At 37.4% G+C, this 14,624-nt stretch overlaps 2 protein-coding genes across 2 annotated transcripts; both read left to right on the forward strand.

Moving 5' to 3' along the window:
• Positions 1-555: 555 nt before the first annotated feature.
• LOC143645924 (olfactory receptor 5B2-like) lies at positions 556-1,482 on the forward strand. Its single transcript, XM_077115024.1, has one exon. The coding sequence runs from the start codon at positions 559-561 to the stop codon at positions 1,480-1,482; it is 924 nt and encodes a 307-aa protein (XP_076971139.1). The 5' UTR covers positions 556-558.
• Positions 1,483-13,341: 11,859 nt separating this feature from the next.
• On the forward strand, positions 13,342-14,295 carry LOC143645569 (olfactory receptor 5B2-like). The gene has a single exon (XM_077114854.1). The coding sequence runs from the start codon at positions 13,345-13,347 to the stop codon at positions 14,293-14,295; it is 951 nt and encodes a 316-aa protein (XP_076970969.1). The 5' UTR covers positions 13,342-13,344.
• Positions 14,296-14,624: the final 329 nt, after the last annotated feature.

The raw sequence follows: 14,624 nt of genomic DNA on the forward strand, positions 1-14,624 counted from the left end.
TGAGGAAATGTGAATTGGTTAAATCCAATTCAATAAAACTTCAGTAAAACATGGAACTTGGTAACTAATCTGCCTATGTCCAATGCCTGGGTCTATCATGTAAACTTACAGAGAATATTCAGACGTCTATAGGTTCATTGAAAGTATTAAACATACATAAACAAATTAAAAATTATATTTTGCCTAGAAAAGTGTCTGTAATGTGGGCACTATGTAACATAGGCTGTTAAGAGACTGGTCTGATTTGGAGATACTTTATTGAAATTATATAAATTTTCATAATGATTTTCTGCATTTGATCACTCATTGAACAAAAGTGGAAATTTGGTTAGGCAATTTATAAGAATCATTCAGCTTCGAGAGTCTGAAACTATAAAGATAATTTATCCACCAATATTTTTGGTCAAATCCATGCTTTAGATGAGGTCACTGCTAAGTGCAAATTATTGCTATAATGAAATGAATTTAGAGAATCTGTCCATTAATTTCAGTGCAATCCCTTTTCAGTTTACTAACTGTTCCTTTATTTCTTATTACTAGTGGCATGTCATCATTTCCATGGAGAATAGCACAGAAGTGACTGAGTTCATCCTCGTGGGTCTAACCAGTGCCCCAGAACTGCAGTCTCCCCTCTTTGTCTTGTTCACACTTACTTACCTCATCAGTGTATGTGGGAACCTGGGGATGATTGTATTGATTCTCCTGGACTCTCGACTCCACACTCCCATGTACTTTTTCCTCTGTAACCTCTCTCTGGTGGACTTTGGTTATTCCTCAGCTGTCACTCCCAAGATGATGGCTGGGTTCCTCACAAGAGATAAGGTCATCTCCTACAATGCATGTGCTACTCAGATGTTCTTTTTTGCAGTATTTGCCACTGTGGAAAGTTACCTGTTGGCCTCAATGGCTTACGACCGCTATGCAGCAGTGTGTAAACCCCTACATTACACCACCACCATGACCACAAGTGTGTGTGTCCAGTTGGCAGTGGGGTCCTATTTCTGTGGCTTCCTGAATGCCTCCATCCACACTGGGGACACATTCCACCTCTCTTTCTGTAAGTCCAAGGTGATCCGTCACTTTTTCTGTGATATTCCAGCAGTCATGGCTCTCTCTTGCTCTGATGAACGTATTAGTGAGAGGATTCTTGTTTATATATCAAGCTTCAATGTATTTTTTGCTCTTCTGGTTATCCTGATTTCCTACCTGTTCATATTTATCACGATCTTGAAGATGCATCCAGGTGAGGGACACCAGAAGGCTTTATCCACTTGTGCTTCCCACCTCACTGCAGTCTCCATCTTCTACGGGACAGTCATTTTCATGTACCTACAGCCCAGCTCCAGTCATTCCATGGACACAGACAAAATAGCATCCACGTTCTATGCTATCGTCATCCCCATGCTGAACCCCCTGGTCTACAGTCTAAGGAACAAAGAGGTCAAGAGCGCATTCAAGAAGGTTATTGGGAAGGCAAAATAATCTCTAGTACTGGGATTTTAACTTCAAAGGATCCACAATATCATTTCATTCTAATCAGATCCTCTCCATGCACTGTCGTACGTTTAAGCTTACATTTTAAAATCTCATTTATTTAATTCGTTTTTTTATTTGAGCGACTATTTGAAAAATCCTAATTGTAGAAAATATGAAATAACTTTGAATGAAGGAATGTACTTTTTTATTGGCACATTTTATCAAAAGGTACATAAATACCATACCTTACATAAATGAATATTACTGTTTTGAGAAAGTCATTTTTGTAGAACCAACATGTTCACATTACAATTTTCCAAAATATAAGATGGACAGAGTACAAGAAAAATGCAGAAAAATTCCAAACAATTTTCAATTTATTCATACAATATATATGACTACCAACTTTTCACACTGTTTAAAAATGTGCACTGAGAATATCAAGAATGTTGTACATTTTCTTCTGTCTGTGAATGCTTTGATATGGTTAGTGTTGCTCATTCATTCAAACTTGAGTTATGTCATCTCTTATCCCTCCCCTAGTAATTTACTCCACTTTATTCGCAATGCTTTTCTTGCAGTTTTCCTTGACAATTCTAAGTCCCTCCTGCCTCAGGACCTTTGCACTTCCTTCTCCCTCTGAATGGGAGAAACTTACTTCATGTCTCTGCTTAGATGTTGTCCTATCATGGAAATCATCCCTGACCACCTTTATAAAATAGGCTTTACCACTTCCCATGCACATTGTCTCCTCAGTCTACATTGTTCTTCATAATCCTTGTCTCCACTCACCTATTTTATTTTTATTTTCCACATTTATTATAATCTTGCCAAACTAGTATGTGAGCTAGAGTTGGTGTTACCCCTCTTTACCCACTAGAGTGGCTTTACCTCTGTTGTTCAAAACACAATCCCCAGTACCTAACGAGACTCTGAATAGATTCATTAAATATTTGCTAAAGGAACTACTAAATCAATTTTTAAGCCCAACTGTATCGATATGTTGAATCTTCAAATGGTTGATAGTTATAGTGTACTACCCATAATATGAATGCTCTGGTTAAACTTGTACAGCATTTACAGTGGCTGGATTAATTTTCTGCTTTGCTGAAATATTTATCTATATTCTCATCATAACTTGTACTTCCCATGTTTGGACACAATGGTTACCTGGAAGTCATGTCATTAAGTGTATCGTCTGAAGCCATCTCATAAATTTTCTTAGAAAAGATGTCTCATTAAATATCAACAAACACATTGAATAAATAATACTTGACTTTAGTAAGTCATAAAAAGACATCCACATGATATTATTTAAAAGCTTCACATTGAAATGAAATTATTTAAGAGTTTCATATTAAAATAAGATTTAAAAGTTTCATATCAGAAATAGACACACTGATTATACAATTAATTTCATTGTAAGTGTCCATATAGATCAAGCCCATATCTGTTAGTAATAAACATGATGCATGTTCAATATATTACTAAAATTCACCATCCTTATGCACAGCTCCATTCTGTGCTAAAAATACCAACAGTTATGTGCACGCATGTCTTCATTTTTGTTTCTACATAATTAGAAGTTTCGACCTCAGTCTCAATACTCATAATATTGTACTTGAGTGTGTAAAGTTGGTAGTGTTCAGTACATGGTGGTGTGCTGTAATACAAATATCCATTATTGTGTTTGATGGTGATATTTCTCTTAATGGAACCAACTTTATTATTATTTAAATTATTATTTACTTTTAGAATTATTGGAAATTTACAGAAAAAACTGGAGATATTGTAAAGAAAATAAAAGCATTTGTTAGTTTATGTTAGATGCAGCTTTGTCTTTAATATGTTTCAGAAGTGGTGATAAAAATAAATAATGGATAAAAAAAATACATCTGCAAGTTTAGAACAGTGGCCAAGAAAACAATGTAAAATCAGTTTCTCAGGCGGGCCACGGTGGCTCAGCAGGTAAGAAAGATCGCCTGCCATGCCAGAGGACCCGGGTTTGATTCCCGGTGCCTGCCCATGTAAAAAAAAAATGGATTTCTCCCCATGGAGAAAATCAGGATCTTATAAAGGAATATTTTCCATCACCAGGGTTGAAGAGCCTCTGTAATGCCAACTAAACAAGATTTCAGAACTGACAAATGTGTCTTCCATTCTTCTCCTATATTAATGGGAGTCTCTTCCTAGTTATTTTACCCTTCTCTAATGTATATACTGAGTATGAAAGTCAGGTGGGCTAAGTTTTCTTTTTAGTTCTTAAATTGCTGGACCATATCTGGACTTGATGCAAAGAAACTTTTCGATAGTCTGGACACTGAACTTTTATAGTGATTAAATAGAATTTATTTGTCCCCTGGTGGAGGAGGGTAATATATTCTGTGTGTGAGTTAGGAATAAAATTGATATTTGTTGACCATAACCATTACAATGAAAAAACTGCTCAGTTGCTTAACAAACAATATACTGTTTCCTCTGGAGCACCTAACTAGGCTTTTCTCAGACCTCTTCCAATTATATGTGCCATGTGATGTGTTCTTATTTATGAAGTGTGAATACTAGTTATATGTGCTACTTCCAAGCCCTGCCCATGAAACCCCTACCCCATGTGATTCTTCTTTGTCACCACCTGGATAGAGAGAATCCAAGCCACATAGTACAGTGAAACCACTAAATGGAAAGAAATTGGGTCACTGAAACTTGTATGAGTTACCATAGATCATCCAAGTTAGCAATACACAAATAAATGAAACTTCCATGGTGACGCCACTGTAATTTTGGAGCTTGCTTTTATAGCATCTAGTATTATTACCCTAACTAAGGCAGAGAGGTCCTCATAAGAAAATCTAGATGCTGTTGATGGGAGGTAGGGGATACATGAAAAGAAATACCATCAAAATTCTACAATACCATTTCATTTCACATATTTTATTTATGACGTTTCACTCAGCCTTAAAATGTAAATAGAATAGTTGGGTTACCAAAAATCAGCATAGGTTTTGAGGGAAAATAAAGTCTATTTGAATTCCATTCCAACCAAATTTTGCTTTGGTATGAGGATGATGTTGGTTTCATAGGATGAGTTAGGTAGCTTTCCCTCCTCTTCAAATTTTTGAAGAGTTTGAGCAGGATTGGTACTAATTCTTTCTTGAATGTTTGGTAGAATTCACATGTGAAGCCATCTGGTCCTGAACTTTTCTTTTTCAGGAGCTTCTTAATGACTAATTCAATTTCTTTGTGATTGGTTTGCAGAGGTTGTCTATTTCTTCTTGAGTCAATGTTGGTTGTTTATGCCTTTCTAGGAAGTTATCCATGTCTTCTACATTGTCTGGTTATTAGCATACAGTTGTTTATAGTATCCTCTCATTATGTCCTTTATTTCTGTGGGATCAGTGGTTATATCTCCTCTTCCGTTTCTGATTTTATTTATTTGCATCCTCTCTCTTCTTTTTGTCAACCTTGCTAAGGGTCCATCAATCTTATTGATTTTCTCATAGAGCCAACATCTGGTTTTCTTGAGTTTCTTGATTGTTTTCATGTTCTTAATTTCATTTATTTCTGCTCTAATCTTCATTATTTCTTTTCTTTTGCTTGCTTTGGGATTAGTTTGCTGTTCTTTCCCTAGTTCTTCCAAATGAGCAGTTAATTCCCCAATTTTTGCTCTTTCTTCTTTTTTGATATAGGCATTTAAGGCAATAAATTTCCCTCTTAGCACTGCCTTTACTGCATCCCATAAGTTTTGACATGCTGTGTTTTCATTTTCATTTGCCTCGAGATATTTAATGATTTCTCTTGTTACTTCTTCCTTGACCCACTGGTTGTTTAAGAGTGTCTTGTTGAGCCTCCACGTATTTGTGAATTTTCTGGCGCTCTGCTTATTATTGATTTCCAACTTCATTTCTTTATGATCTGAGAAAGTGTTGTGTATGATTTCAATCTTTTTAAATTTGTTAAGACTTGCTTTGTGACCCAGCATATGGTCTATCTTTGAGAATGATCCATGAGCACTTGAGAAAAAGGTGTATCCTGCTGTTGTGGGGTGTAATGTCCTATAAATGTCTGTTAAGTCTAGCTCATTTATTGTAATATTCAAATGCTCTGTTTCTTTATTGATCCTCTGTCTAGATGTTCTGTCCCCTGATGAGAGTGGGGAATTGAAGTCTCCAACTATTATGGTAGATGTGTCTATTTCCGTTTTCAGTGTTTGCCTCACGTATTTGGGGGCATTCTGGTTCAGTGCATAAATATTTATGATTGTTATGTCTTCTTGTTTAATTATACCTTTTATTAGTACATAGTACCCTTCTTTGTCTCTTTTAACTGTTTTACATTTGAAGACCAATTTGTTGGATATTAGTATAGCTACTCCTGCTCTTTTCTGGTTGTTATTTGCATGAAATATCTTTTCCCAACCTTTCACTTTCAACCTACGTTTATCTTTGGGTCTAAGATGTGTTTCCTGTAGACAGCATATAGAAGGATCCTGTTTTTTAATCCACTCTGCCAGTCTATGTCTTTTGATTGGGGAGTTCAATCCATTAACATTTAGTGTTATTACTGTTTGGGCAGTACTTTCCTCTACCATTTTGCCTTTTGTATTTTATATGTCATATCTAATTTTCCTTCTTTCTACACTCTTCTCCACACCTCTCTCTTCTGTCTTTTCATGTCTGACTCTAGTGCTCCCTTTAGTATTTCTTGCAGAGCTGGTCTCTTGGTCACAAATTCTCTCAGTGACTTTTTGCCTGAAAATGTTTTAATTTCTCCTTCATTTTTGAAGGACAATTTTGCTGGATATAGAAGTCTCGGTTGGCAGTTTTTCTCTTTTAGTAATTTAAATATATCATCCCACTGTCTTCTCACCTCCATGGTTTCTGCTGAGAAATCTACACATAGTCTTATTGGGTTTCCCTTGTATGTGATGGATTGCTTTTCTATTGCTGATTTCAAGATCCTCTCTTTCTCTTTGACCTCTGACATTCTGACTAGTAAGTGTCTTGGAAAATGTCTATTTGGGTCTATTCTCTTTGGGGTATGCTGCACTTCTTGGATCTTCAATTTTAGGTCTTTCATAAGAGTTGGGAAATTTTCAGTGATGATTTCTTCCATTAGTTTTTCTCCTCCTTTTCCCTTCTCTTCTCCTTCTGGGACACCCACAACACGTATATTTGTGTGCTTCATATTATCATTCAATTCCCTGAGTCCCTGCTCATATTTTTCCATTCTTTTCCCTAGAATTTCTGTTTCTTTTTGCATTTCAGATGTTCCATCCTCCAGTTCACTAATCCTAACCTCTGTTTCTTGAAATCAACCATTGTAGGTTTCCATTGTTTTTTTCATCTCTTTTACTGTATCTTTCATTCCCATAAGTTCTGTGATTTGTTTTTTCAGACTCTCCATTTCTTCTTCTTGTTCATTCCTTGCCTTCTTCATATCCTCCCTCAATTCATTGATTTGGTTTTTGATGAGGTTTTCCATTTCTGTTCGTATATTCTGAATTAATTGTTTCAGCTCCTGTATCTCATTTGAACTATTGGTTTGTTCCTTTGACTGGGCCATATCTTCAATTTTCCTGGTGTGATTTGTTATTTTTTGCTGGCGTCTAGACATTTAATTACCTTAATTAGTTTATTCTGGAGATTGCTTTCACTTATCTTACCTAGAGTTTTCTTGCTAAATGAGTTTGTTGTCTATCTGTTCTCTGACCTTCAGTTCAGCTTTTTCTGGGCCTCTAGCTTAAGTTTTGTTTAACAGAAGGTAATTTTTCAGTTCTTGTTTTCTTGTTTCTTGTCCTGCTTTAAGGTGCCTTTTCCCTCCCCACCCTTAGGAGGGTCTACTTAGGTATTGCAGACTCCAGCCTGGTTTTCCCGGACTAAACTGGCCTCCTATCAGGGAGAAGTAGTCACCTGCATCAGTTTTCCCTGAGGGTGAGACCCAGCAGGTTGAAAGACTTTCCTGTGAAGTCTCTGGGCTCTGTTTTTCTTATCCTGCCCAATATGTGGCACTTGTCTGCCTGCAGGTCCCACCAGTAAAAGATGTTGTGGCTCCTTTAACTTTGGAAGGCTCTCCCTACTGGGGGCGTGGTTGAGACAGAGGAGAGGTTGTAAGCTGGTTTTAACAGCTTCAAATTGCCAAGCCCTGGGGTCTGAATTCCTTGCGAGAGGGATTCCACCTAAGTTGGGCTTCACCCTCCCCTGGGGAAGGCACAGGCGGGAGACAGCCCTGAAAGCAGTCCGTTTCTGCCTATGCCTGGGGCAGTTGCAGCCTGAGTAGTTCTGCCGCTGAATCCAGAGGCAGCCAAGCCTCCATAGAAACAGTCACAAAAACCTCCATTTCATCCCCTTTCCTCTTTTTTGGTTAGCCCAATAAGCGACCTCCGCCTTGACCAGTTTCGCATGAGCTGGGGGCCTATTTTTAGTAGTCAGAATTAGTTTATTAATGCCACAATTGGTGTTTGGTTGTACTCAGTCCCTGCTACTGTTAGAGTGTCTTTCCTTTCCCTCCAAGAAGCCGCCTGTGGGGAAGGGGTGCCAGCCGCCAGCTGCTGCAGCTTGGGGAACTCATGGTTCCGGAGACTCGCAGCCGGTCCAGCTGGTCCAGACTGGGGTACGCTGTGTGTCCGGTCACTATCATGGCTCAGGGAGCTGTTCTGTACTGTTTCTGGTTATTTAGTAGTTGTTCTGGAGGATGAACTAAAACACGCACATTGCTAAGCCACCATCTTGGCCTCTCTGTAGTTACTTCTTTATCCATTTTTCTAAACTGTTTTAAAGACTGAATTCCTTTTCCTATGAGGGTATTTGAAATCCATTTTCTATGTTATGGTCAATCAGTGGCTTGCCATGAATTTCCTTAAATACCATGTTTAAGTCACCTTATTCTTGATTCAGCATCATTTGGTTACTGGAAATCTTTGATGTTTTCCAACGTTCAAAGTTGATTTTGATCATTTTCCCTTTTTTTTTTTTGGTGTTTCTTTGTAATAATTGGCCCATGTAATTTCCTATCCAGCCATTTTTCCTGACTTGCCCTTAGTGAACACTTGACATAACATTTTGTTCCCACACAAATAATCCAAGATAATCTTCCCATTTCAAGACCCTAATTTTAATCAAATCCTCAAGATTTTTGGATTATAGGTTAACATTGAAGAGTTCCAAGCATTAGTAGCTTGGAACCTTTGTCCTTAGGGACCATGATTCAACCAGCTGAATTTTTCTTCCTTATTTATATTTTTATATCACCATCAAAGGATATTTGTGCAAGGTGAAGACTACATGTGGTCACTCAAAAACACAGGCTTATGAAAGCATCATTATTGATAATAATACCTACTGCAACTTGCCATTTCCTCAGATACTGTGGTTGGGGAAGATACTACTAGAGGGTTATTCATATGCTTCAGGCCACCAAGACTGCTTCAACTGTCCCCACATTTCATTGTCTAAAAGTAGAACACATCTTTGCTAGTGCAAATGAGACACACACACACACACACACACACACACACATATATATGTAGGGAAGCAGGTGCAGCTCTTGCAAACAACTAACTTCTGTTTTGCAGTCAAACCATTATATTGAGGAGCTTCTGGAGGTTTGAAGAAGGAGTGAGGACAATGAAGTCTGACATCCACATACCAGCCAGATACCAGCCTTGCTTGAAGTTGCCAAAAAGAGAGAGCTGATTTTCATTCATCATGTATCAATTTCCAGATACAATATAATAGTAGTATTTAATCTTACAGAGCATTTAATATGTGTAAGATATTCTTTTCAGCTTTGTAAATAGTGTCATCTCATGTAATCTTCTAGAAAATCCTATCAGAAATGCATGATATCATGGTCTCCCTCTTCACAGATGTAGCTGAGGTTTTAAAAGGTTAAATCACTTCCCTGAATTGCATGCCAAACCACCAGACTGCACGAAATGAATTTGTAACTGCTACACTTGCCTACCTAGAGAAAGGCATTGTAATTCTATTTGGAATATTGCACTTAAAGCTGACCGTGTAGAGGAAAGATTCATCTCCATTTTTGTTAAAGTTGTTCTTAGGTCAGATCTGTGGTGGTAAGACAAATGAGTAATTTTTTAAAGAAATATTTTGCTAAGGAGACTTCTTGAGATTTCTTTGAGGAAAATGAAAAATTAAAGTGAAATTAAAATGAAATTAGATTTAAAAACCATTTACGTATACCAACTACTTACAAGGATGTGAGGCTATTGTAATACATTTCTAATGGGAATGCCTAATGGGAGAGCCACTTCAGAAACAGTTTGCAGATTCCTTATTTCATTAAACATATATTTACCCTGTGACCTAGTTATCCAAACCCTAGGTATTAGGCTTACATAAAAGAACTTTAGGCAGATGTTTAGAGGGTATTTATTCATAAATTCTAAACTCTGGAACTAATACAAATGTCTTTCAACTGGGTAAAAAACAATATGTGCTCCGTATATAATAGAATATTACTCTGCAACAAAGAGGATTCCGCTAATGATGCATGCAATAAAATGGGTGAGTCTCAAATGCACTTTAAATGAAAAGAAGCTGCACTCCAAGGCAACATACTCTAGGATTCTCTTGATTACAATCTCTTGACAGAAAACAGTTTAGTGGTTTCCAGGAGCAGTAAGGTAGAAGAGTTTGACCACAATATGGGGGAGGAGAAGGAGCTCACAAGAAAGAAGTTCAGTCAAATATCGTTTAAGTGATGGAGCTGATCTACATGAGTTTGGTAGGGGTCACATGGCCATATATACTAATCACTGAACTCTTAGATCTATATGCTAAAATTGGATATTATTGTATGTAAAATATGATTTAACTGAAAAATAGAAAAGGAGAAATGACAATAAGCAACACACAAACATGGGTGCATTCTCAGCAGATTAATTTAGGTTCCAATAGGCAGTTTAATTGCTTCTTCTCTAGGAAAACAGGAAAAGATACAGATGCTCTCAAAGGGAGCATCCCTTGAGAGCTCTGTGTCTCTACAGCTCCCCACTGGTAGCCCATCATTAGCGCCTGAAGTCCTAACATCACTTCATGAGACATTATATTAGAAGGAGAAGGATATCTGGGAGCCATTTTGGTCATCATTTATTCATTTGAATAGACCTTGCCAACATGAGGATGTCCTATGAGTCTGCAACCGTGGACAAGACATATACCCCGAGATAAACATTATACTAATTGTCTTTAAAACTGTCTCCACTTAGTGAGTTCTTTGATTGCTCTTCTCTCATTTCCTGTTCACAGCAATGATTCTGTGAATTATGTGGAGGAGTGAATTTTATTATGCTTACTGTATAAATAGGAGAAGTAATTCATTTCTTTAAGGAAACTGAAAGAAGGTGCGGTCAATTCAGGATTGGAACCCAGTTTCCTGGTCCCATGTCCATGTTCTCTCCTTCATCATTTCCTGCTGTAGATACCATGGAACCATTTGACCAATATCTGACAGAGGACTCATTTAGCATCGTTTTCTGCCTGAATTTCTCCTTTCAGACTCATAATTAGATATTGATGTTTCCTTATTTCCAAGGAGCAAGGTAAGAATCAATATTTCCTCTACTCTTTTATTGAACCAGCTATTTCTATGATAAGTTCTCTGAGTCTAAAAGTGGGTGACTAGAACATCTTTCTGAAATAATGAGGTGAGGCCACTGTATTACCTATTATATAGGTAAAAAGAAACTAACAGAATAGAGTGAAATGATAATTTAAGCCAGAGAAGTGTCTTCAATTAGTAGCATCTATATTCTCATCTAATCTTCTCCATATAATCTCACCCTTCTACGCTGACAATGAGATCTATAAAGAACAAACACTGACACTGAGGTCACTAAAAGTAGTGTTTTTATTTGATCAGAAGTATGTTTGTTTCTTGAATCTTAAATATTACTCATGTCAGATGTTTAATTGGGAAGTGTCATGGAAAGTCTTGAATTTGGTTCTCTTAATGGTAAAATGGGAGTCAAGTACTAACTTTTCTATCAGGATCTTGTGAAGTTGTAAGGATTAAATAAGGATGTGTGTGTGTGTGTGTGTGTGTGTGTGTGTGTGTCATTGACTATCAAACATATCCTATGCTGAAAGTAATTATGTATGTTGAAGGGTGCCAAACATATTAATTTTGGGGTGAAGCTTATAATGTACGGTTGTAGGGTGGTGCAACAGTGGCTCAGTGGCAGAATTCTCACCTGCTGTGTTGGAGACCCAGGTTGGATTCCCGGTGCCTGCCCAAGAAAAAAAAATTTAAGTACAGTTGTGAAAGAATTAAGAAAAATATGGTCGAAAACAGTGGTTAGTAGAGCTGCCAAAGGCATCATATTTAAGTAAAAAGCACTGTGCTTGCAGAAGAACAGATTCAAAACAAAATTTTAAAATCCGGAGATCACCACCAGAATATATCTTTCAGCTAAAGACAACCCACAAGTTATGAACGTTTAACTATCAAACTCTAACTCAGCTTGGAAAAAATAGTAATGATAAAAAAGTGTGCTTTGAAGAAAGAAGAGTGTTCATTCCAGCAAAATACGGATTGCATGAAAAGAATAAGCAAATAATCACGTACAATGACCAGCAAAGCCATTCATGGATGGAAGAGGGACAGACAGAAACAATGGAGGGCACAGAAAATCTTAGTGGAAATAGTTGTGAGAACAGTCTCATTGAAGAAGGAGCTTACTAGAATTCAAAACTCACCCAATCTTTAAGCCTGTTGCCACCCATGTTTCCCAAAACAAAGTAGAAGCCATTGTTCCAGCCTAATAGTAGTAATAACACTAATCGGAACTGTGCTAATCACTAAAACTTTTAGGCACTATTAAAATGCCTTATATCATTTAATTCTCACAATAATCCCTTGAGGTAGGCCTCATTATCATCTTTATTTTATAGGTGGAATAAATGAGGTTTAGAGATGTTAAAGCAGGATGATTCCAGGGAAGGAAATGATATTTGAAAGCATATTCACTTCTCCCGGAGGCCAAAGAACTCCTTTTGCTTGTTGTACAGGCCCGAACTGCTGCAGCTATCCCACTATGTATACATACTATTAGTTATGTATCTGTTAACTCACTGTTAAATAACAAATACTGAGCTTGGCCCTATGGAAACAATGATAATTGTAAATTGAGTTCAATTTGACTTGATTTAAATTTAGTTAAGACCATTGGACTTGGGGGAGCCATGGTGGCTCAGCAAGCAGAATTCTCACCTGCCATGCCAGAGACCCAGGTTCAATTCCTAGTACCTCCCATGAAAAAAAAAAAAGAGCACTGGACTTGGGAATCACTCTGCCTGGGTACAAAGCATGGCTTTGTCAGTTAATAGTTGTGTAAACTTAAATATCTCAGCATCTTGCACCTCCTAAGTTAAATGGGAGTAACACTTTATAGACTTTTTATGACTGTTGATAGTGATACAGTAATATGAACATAAAGGTGCTTCTTCAGGGTCTGGCATGTGAACAATACAGAAATTTAAGTTTTATTGAGGCTCAATTCACCTCTGAATTGGTAGATCTTTTCATTCCAGATATGTCATCTTGCTCAAGTCATTGCATATTCTACATTTCAGTTTACGAACTTATGAACTTGAAAATTTGAGGAGATGATCCATGAATATTTTTCAGTTTCAATAATTTATAGTCCATAAATGATTCATGCATTGAATGTTGTTGTGAAGTCCATGGTTTAGGTACAGAGAGTCTTGAAATACAAATATTTGCTACAGTGAAAATAATGGCTGTGATACCTTTCAATTTTACTTCTATCTACTCCTCACTCACTTAAAACTCTGTTCTTCTATTTCTTATAGGTTCAGGGCATCTCCTGATTCTCAAATAACATCAATGGAGAACAGGACAGAAGTGACTGAGTTCATCCTGCTGGGACTAACCAATGCCCCAGAACTGCAGGTCCCGCTGTTTGCAGTGTTCACCATCATCTACCTCATCACTGTATGTGGGAACCTGGGGATGATTGTACTGATTCTCTTGGACTCTCGACTCCACACTCCCATGTACTTTTTCCTCTGTAACCTCTCTCTGGTGGACTTTAGTTACTCCTCAGCTGTCACTCCCAAGGTGATGGCTGGGTTCCTCACAGGAGGTAAGGTCATCTCCTACAATGCATGTGCTGCTCAGATGTGCTTTTTTGTAGAATTTGTCACAGTGGAAAATTTCCTCTTGTCCTCAATGGCTTATGACCGCTGTACAGCAGTGTGTAAACCCCTACATTACACCACCACCATGACCACAAGTGTGTGTGTCCAATTGGCTGTAGGTTCCTATGTCTGTGGTTTCCTCAATGCCTCCTTTCACGTTGGATACATATTCAGTCTCTCTTTCTGTAGCTCCCATATGGTTCCTCACTTTTTCTGTGATGTTCCAGCAGTCATGGCTCTCTCTTGCTCTGATAAACATATTAGTGAGATGATTCTTGTTTATACATCAAGTTTCAATGTATTTTTTGCTCTTCTGGTTATCTTGATTTCCTACCTGTTCATATTTATCACGATCTTGAAGATGCATCCAGGTGAGGGACACCAGAAGGCTTTATCCACTTGTGCTTCCCACCTCACTGCAGTCTCCATCTTCTACGGGACAGTCATTTTCATGTACCTACAGCCCAGCTCCAGTCATTCCATGGACACAGACAAAATAGCATCCACGTTCTATGCTATCATCATCCCCATGCTGAACCCTCTGGTCTACAGTCTAAGGAACAAAGAGGTCAAGAGCGCATTCAAGAAGATTATTGGAAAGACAAAATTGTCCCTATGGTTTGGATTTTATCTTTGAATGATACACAACATAATTTCATTCTAATTAGATCCTCTCCATGCAATGAGTCACATATTAAGACTAACATTTTTAAATCTCATTATTTAATTTGTTTCTTTTGAGTAAATATTTGAAGACTCCTAATTGGAGAAAGTATGAAATAATTTTAAATGAAGATAGGTGCTTTATCTAGTTGACACATTTTATCAAGAGATGCATAAACTTCACACCTTTTGTAAATGACTATTTCTGCTTTGACTGAGTCATTTTATAGAATCAACATGTTCACATTACCATTCTCCAAAAGATAAAATAGCTGGAGTACAAAAAAATGTACAGAAATTCAA

Source organism: Tamandua tetradactyla, chromosome 9 (genome assembly GCF_023851605.1).
Source record: "Tamandua tetradactyla isolate mTamTet1 chromosome 9, mTamTet1.pri, whole genome shotgun sequence".
Taxonomy (NCBI): Eukaryota; Metazoa; Chordata; class Mammalia; order Pilosa; family Myrmecophagidae; genus Tamandua; species Tamandua tetradactyla.

Coding starts and splice junctions, on each gene's coding strand:
- LOC143645569 (XM_077114854.1), top strand. CDS start 13,345: ATGGAGAACAGGACAGAAGTGACTGAGTTCATCCTGCTGGGACTAACC.
- LOC143645924 (XM_077115024.1), top strand. CDS start 559: ATGGAGAATAGCACAGAAGTGACTGAGTTCATCCTCGTGGGTCTAACC.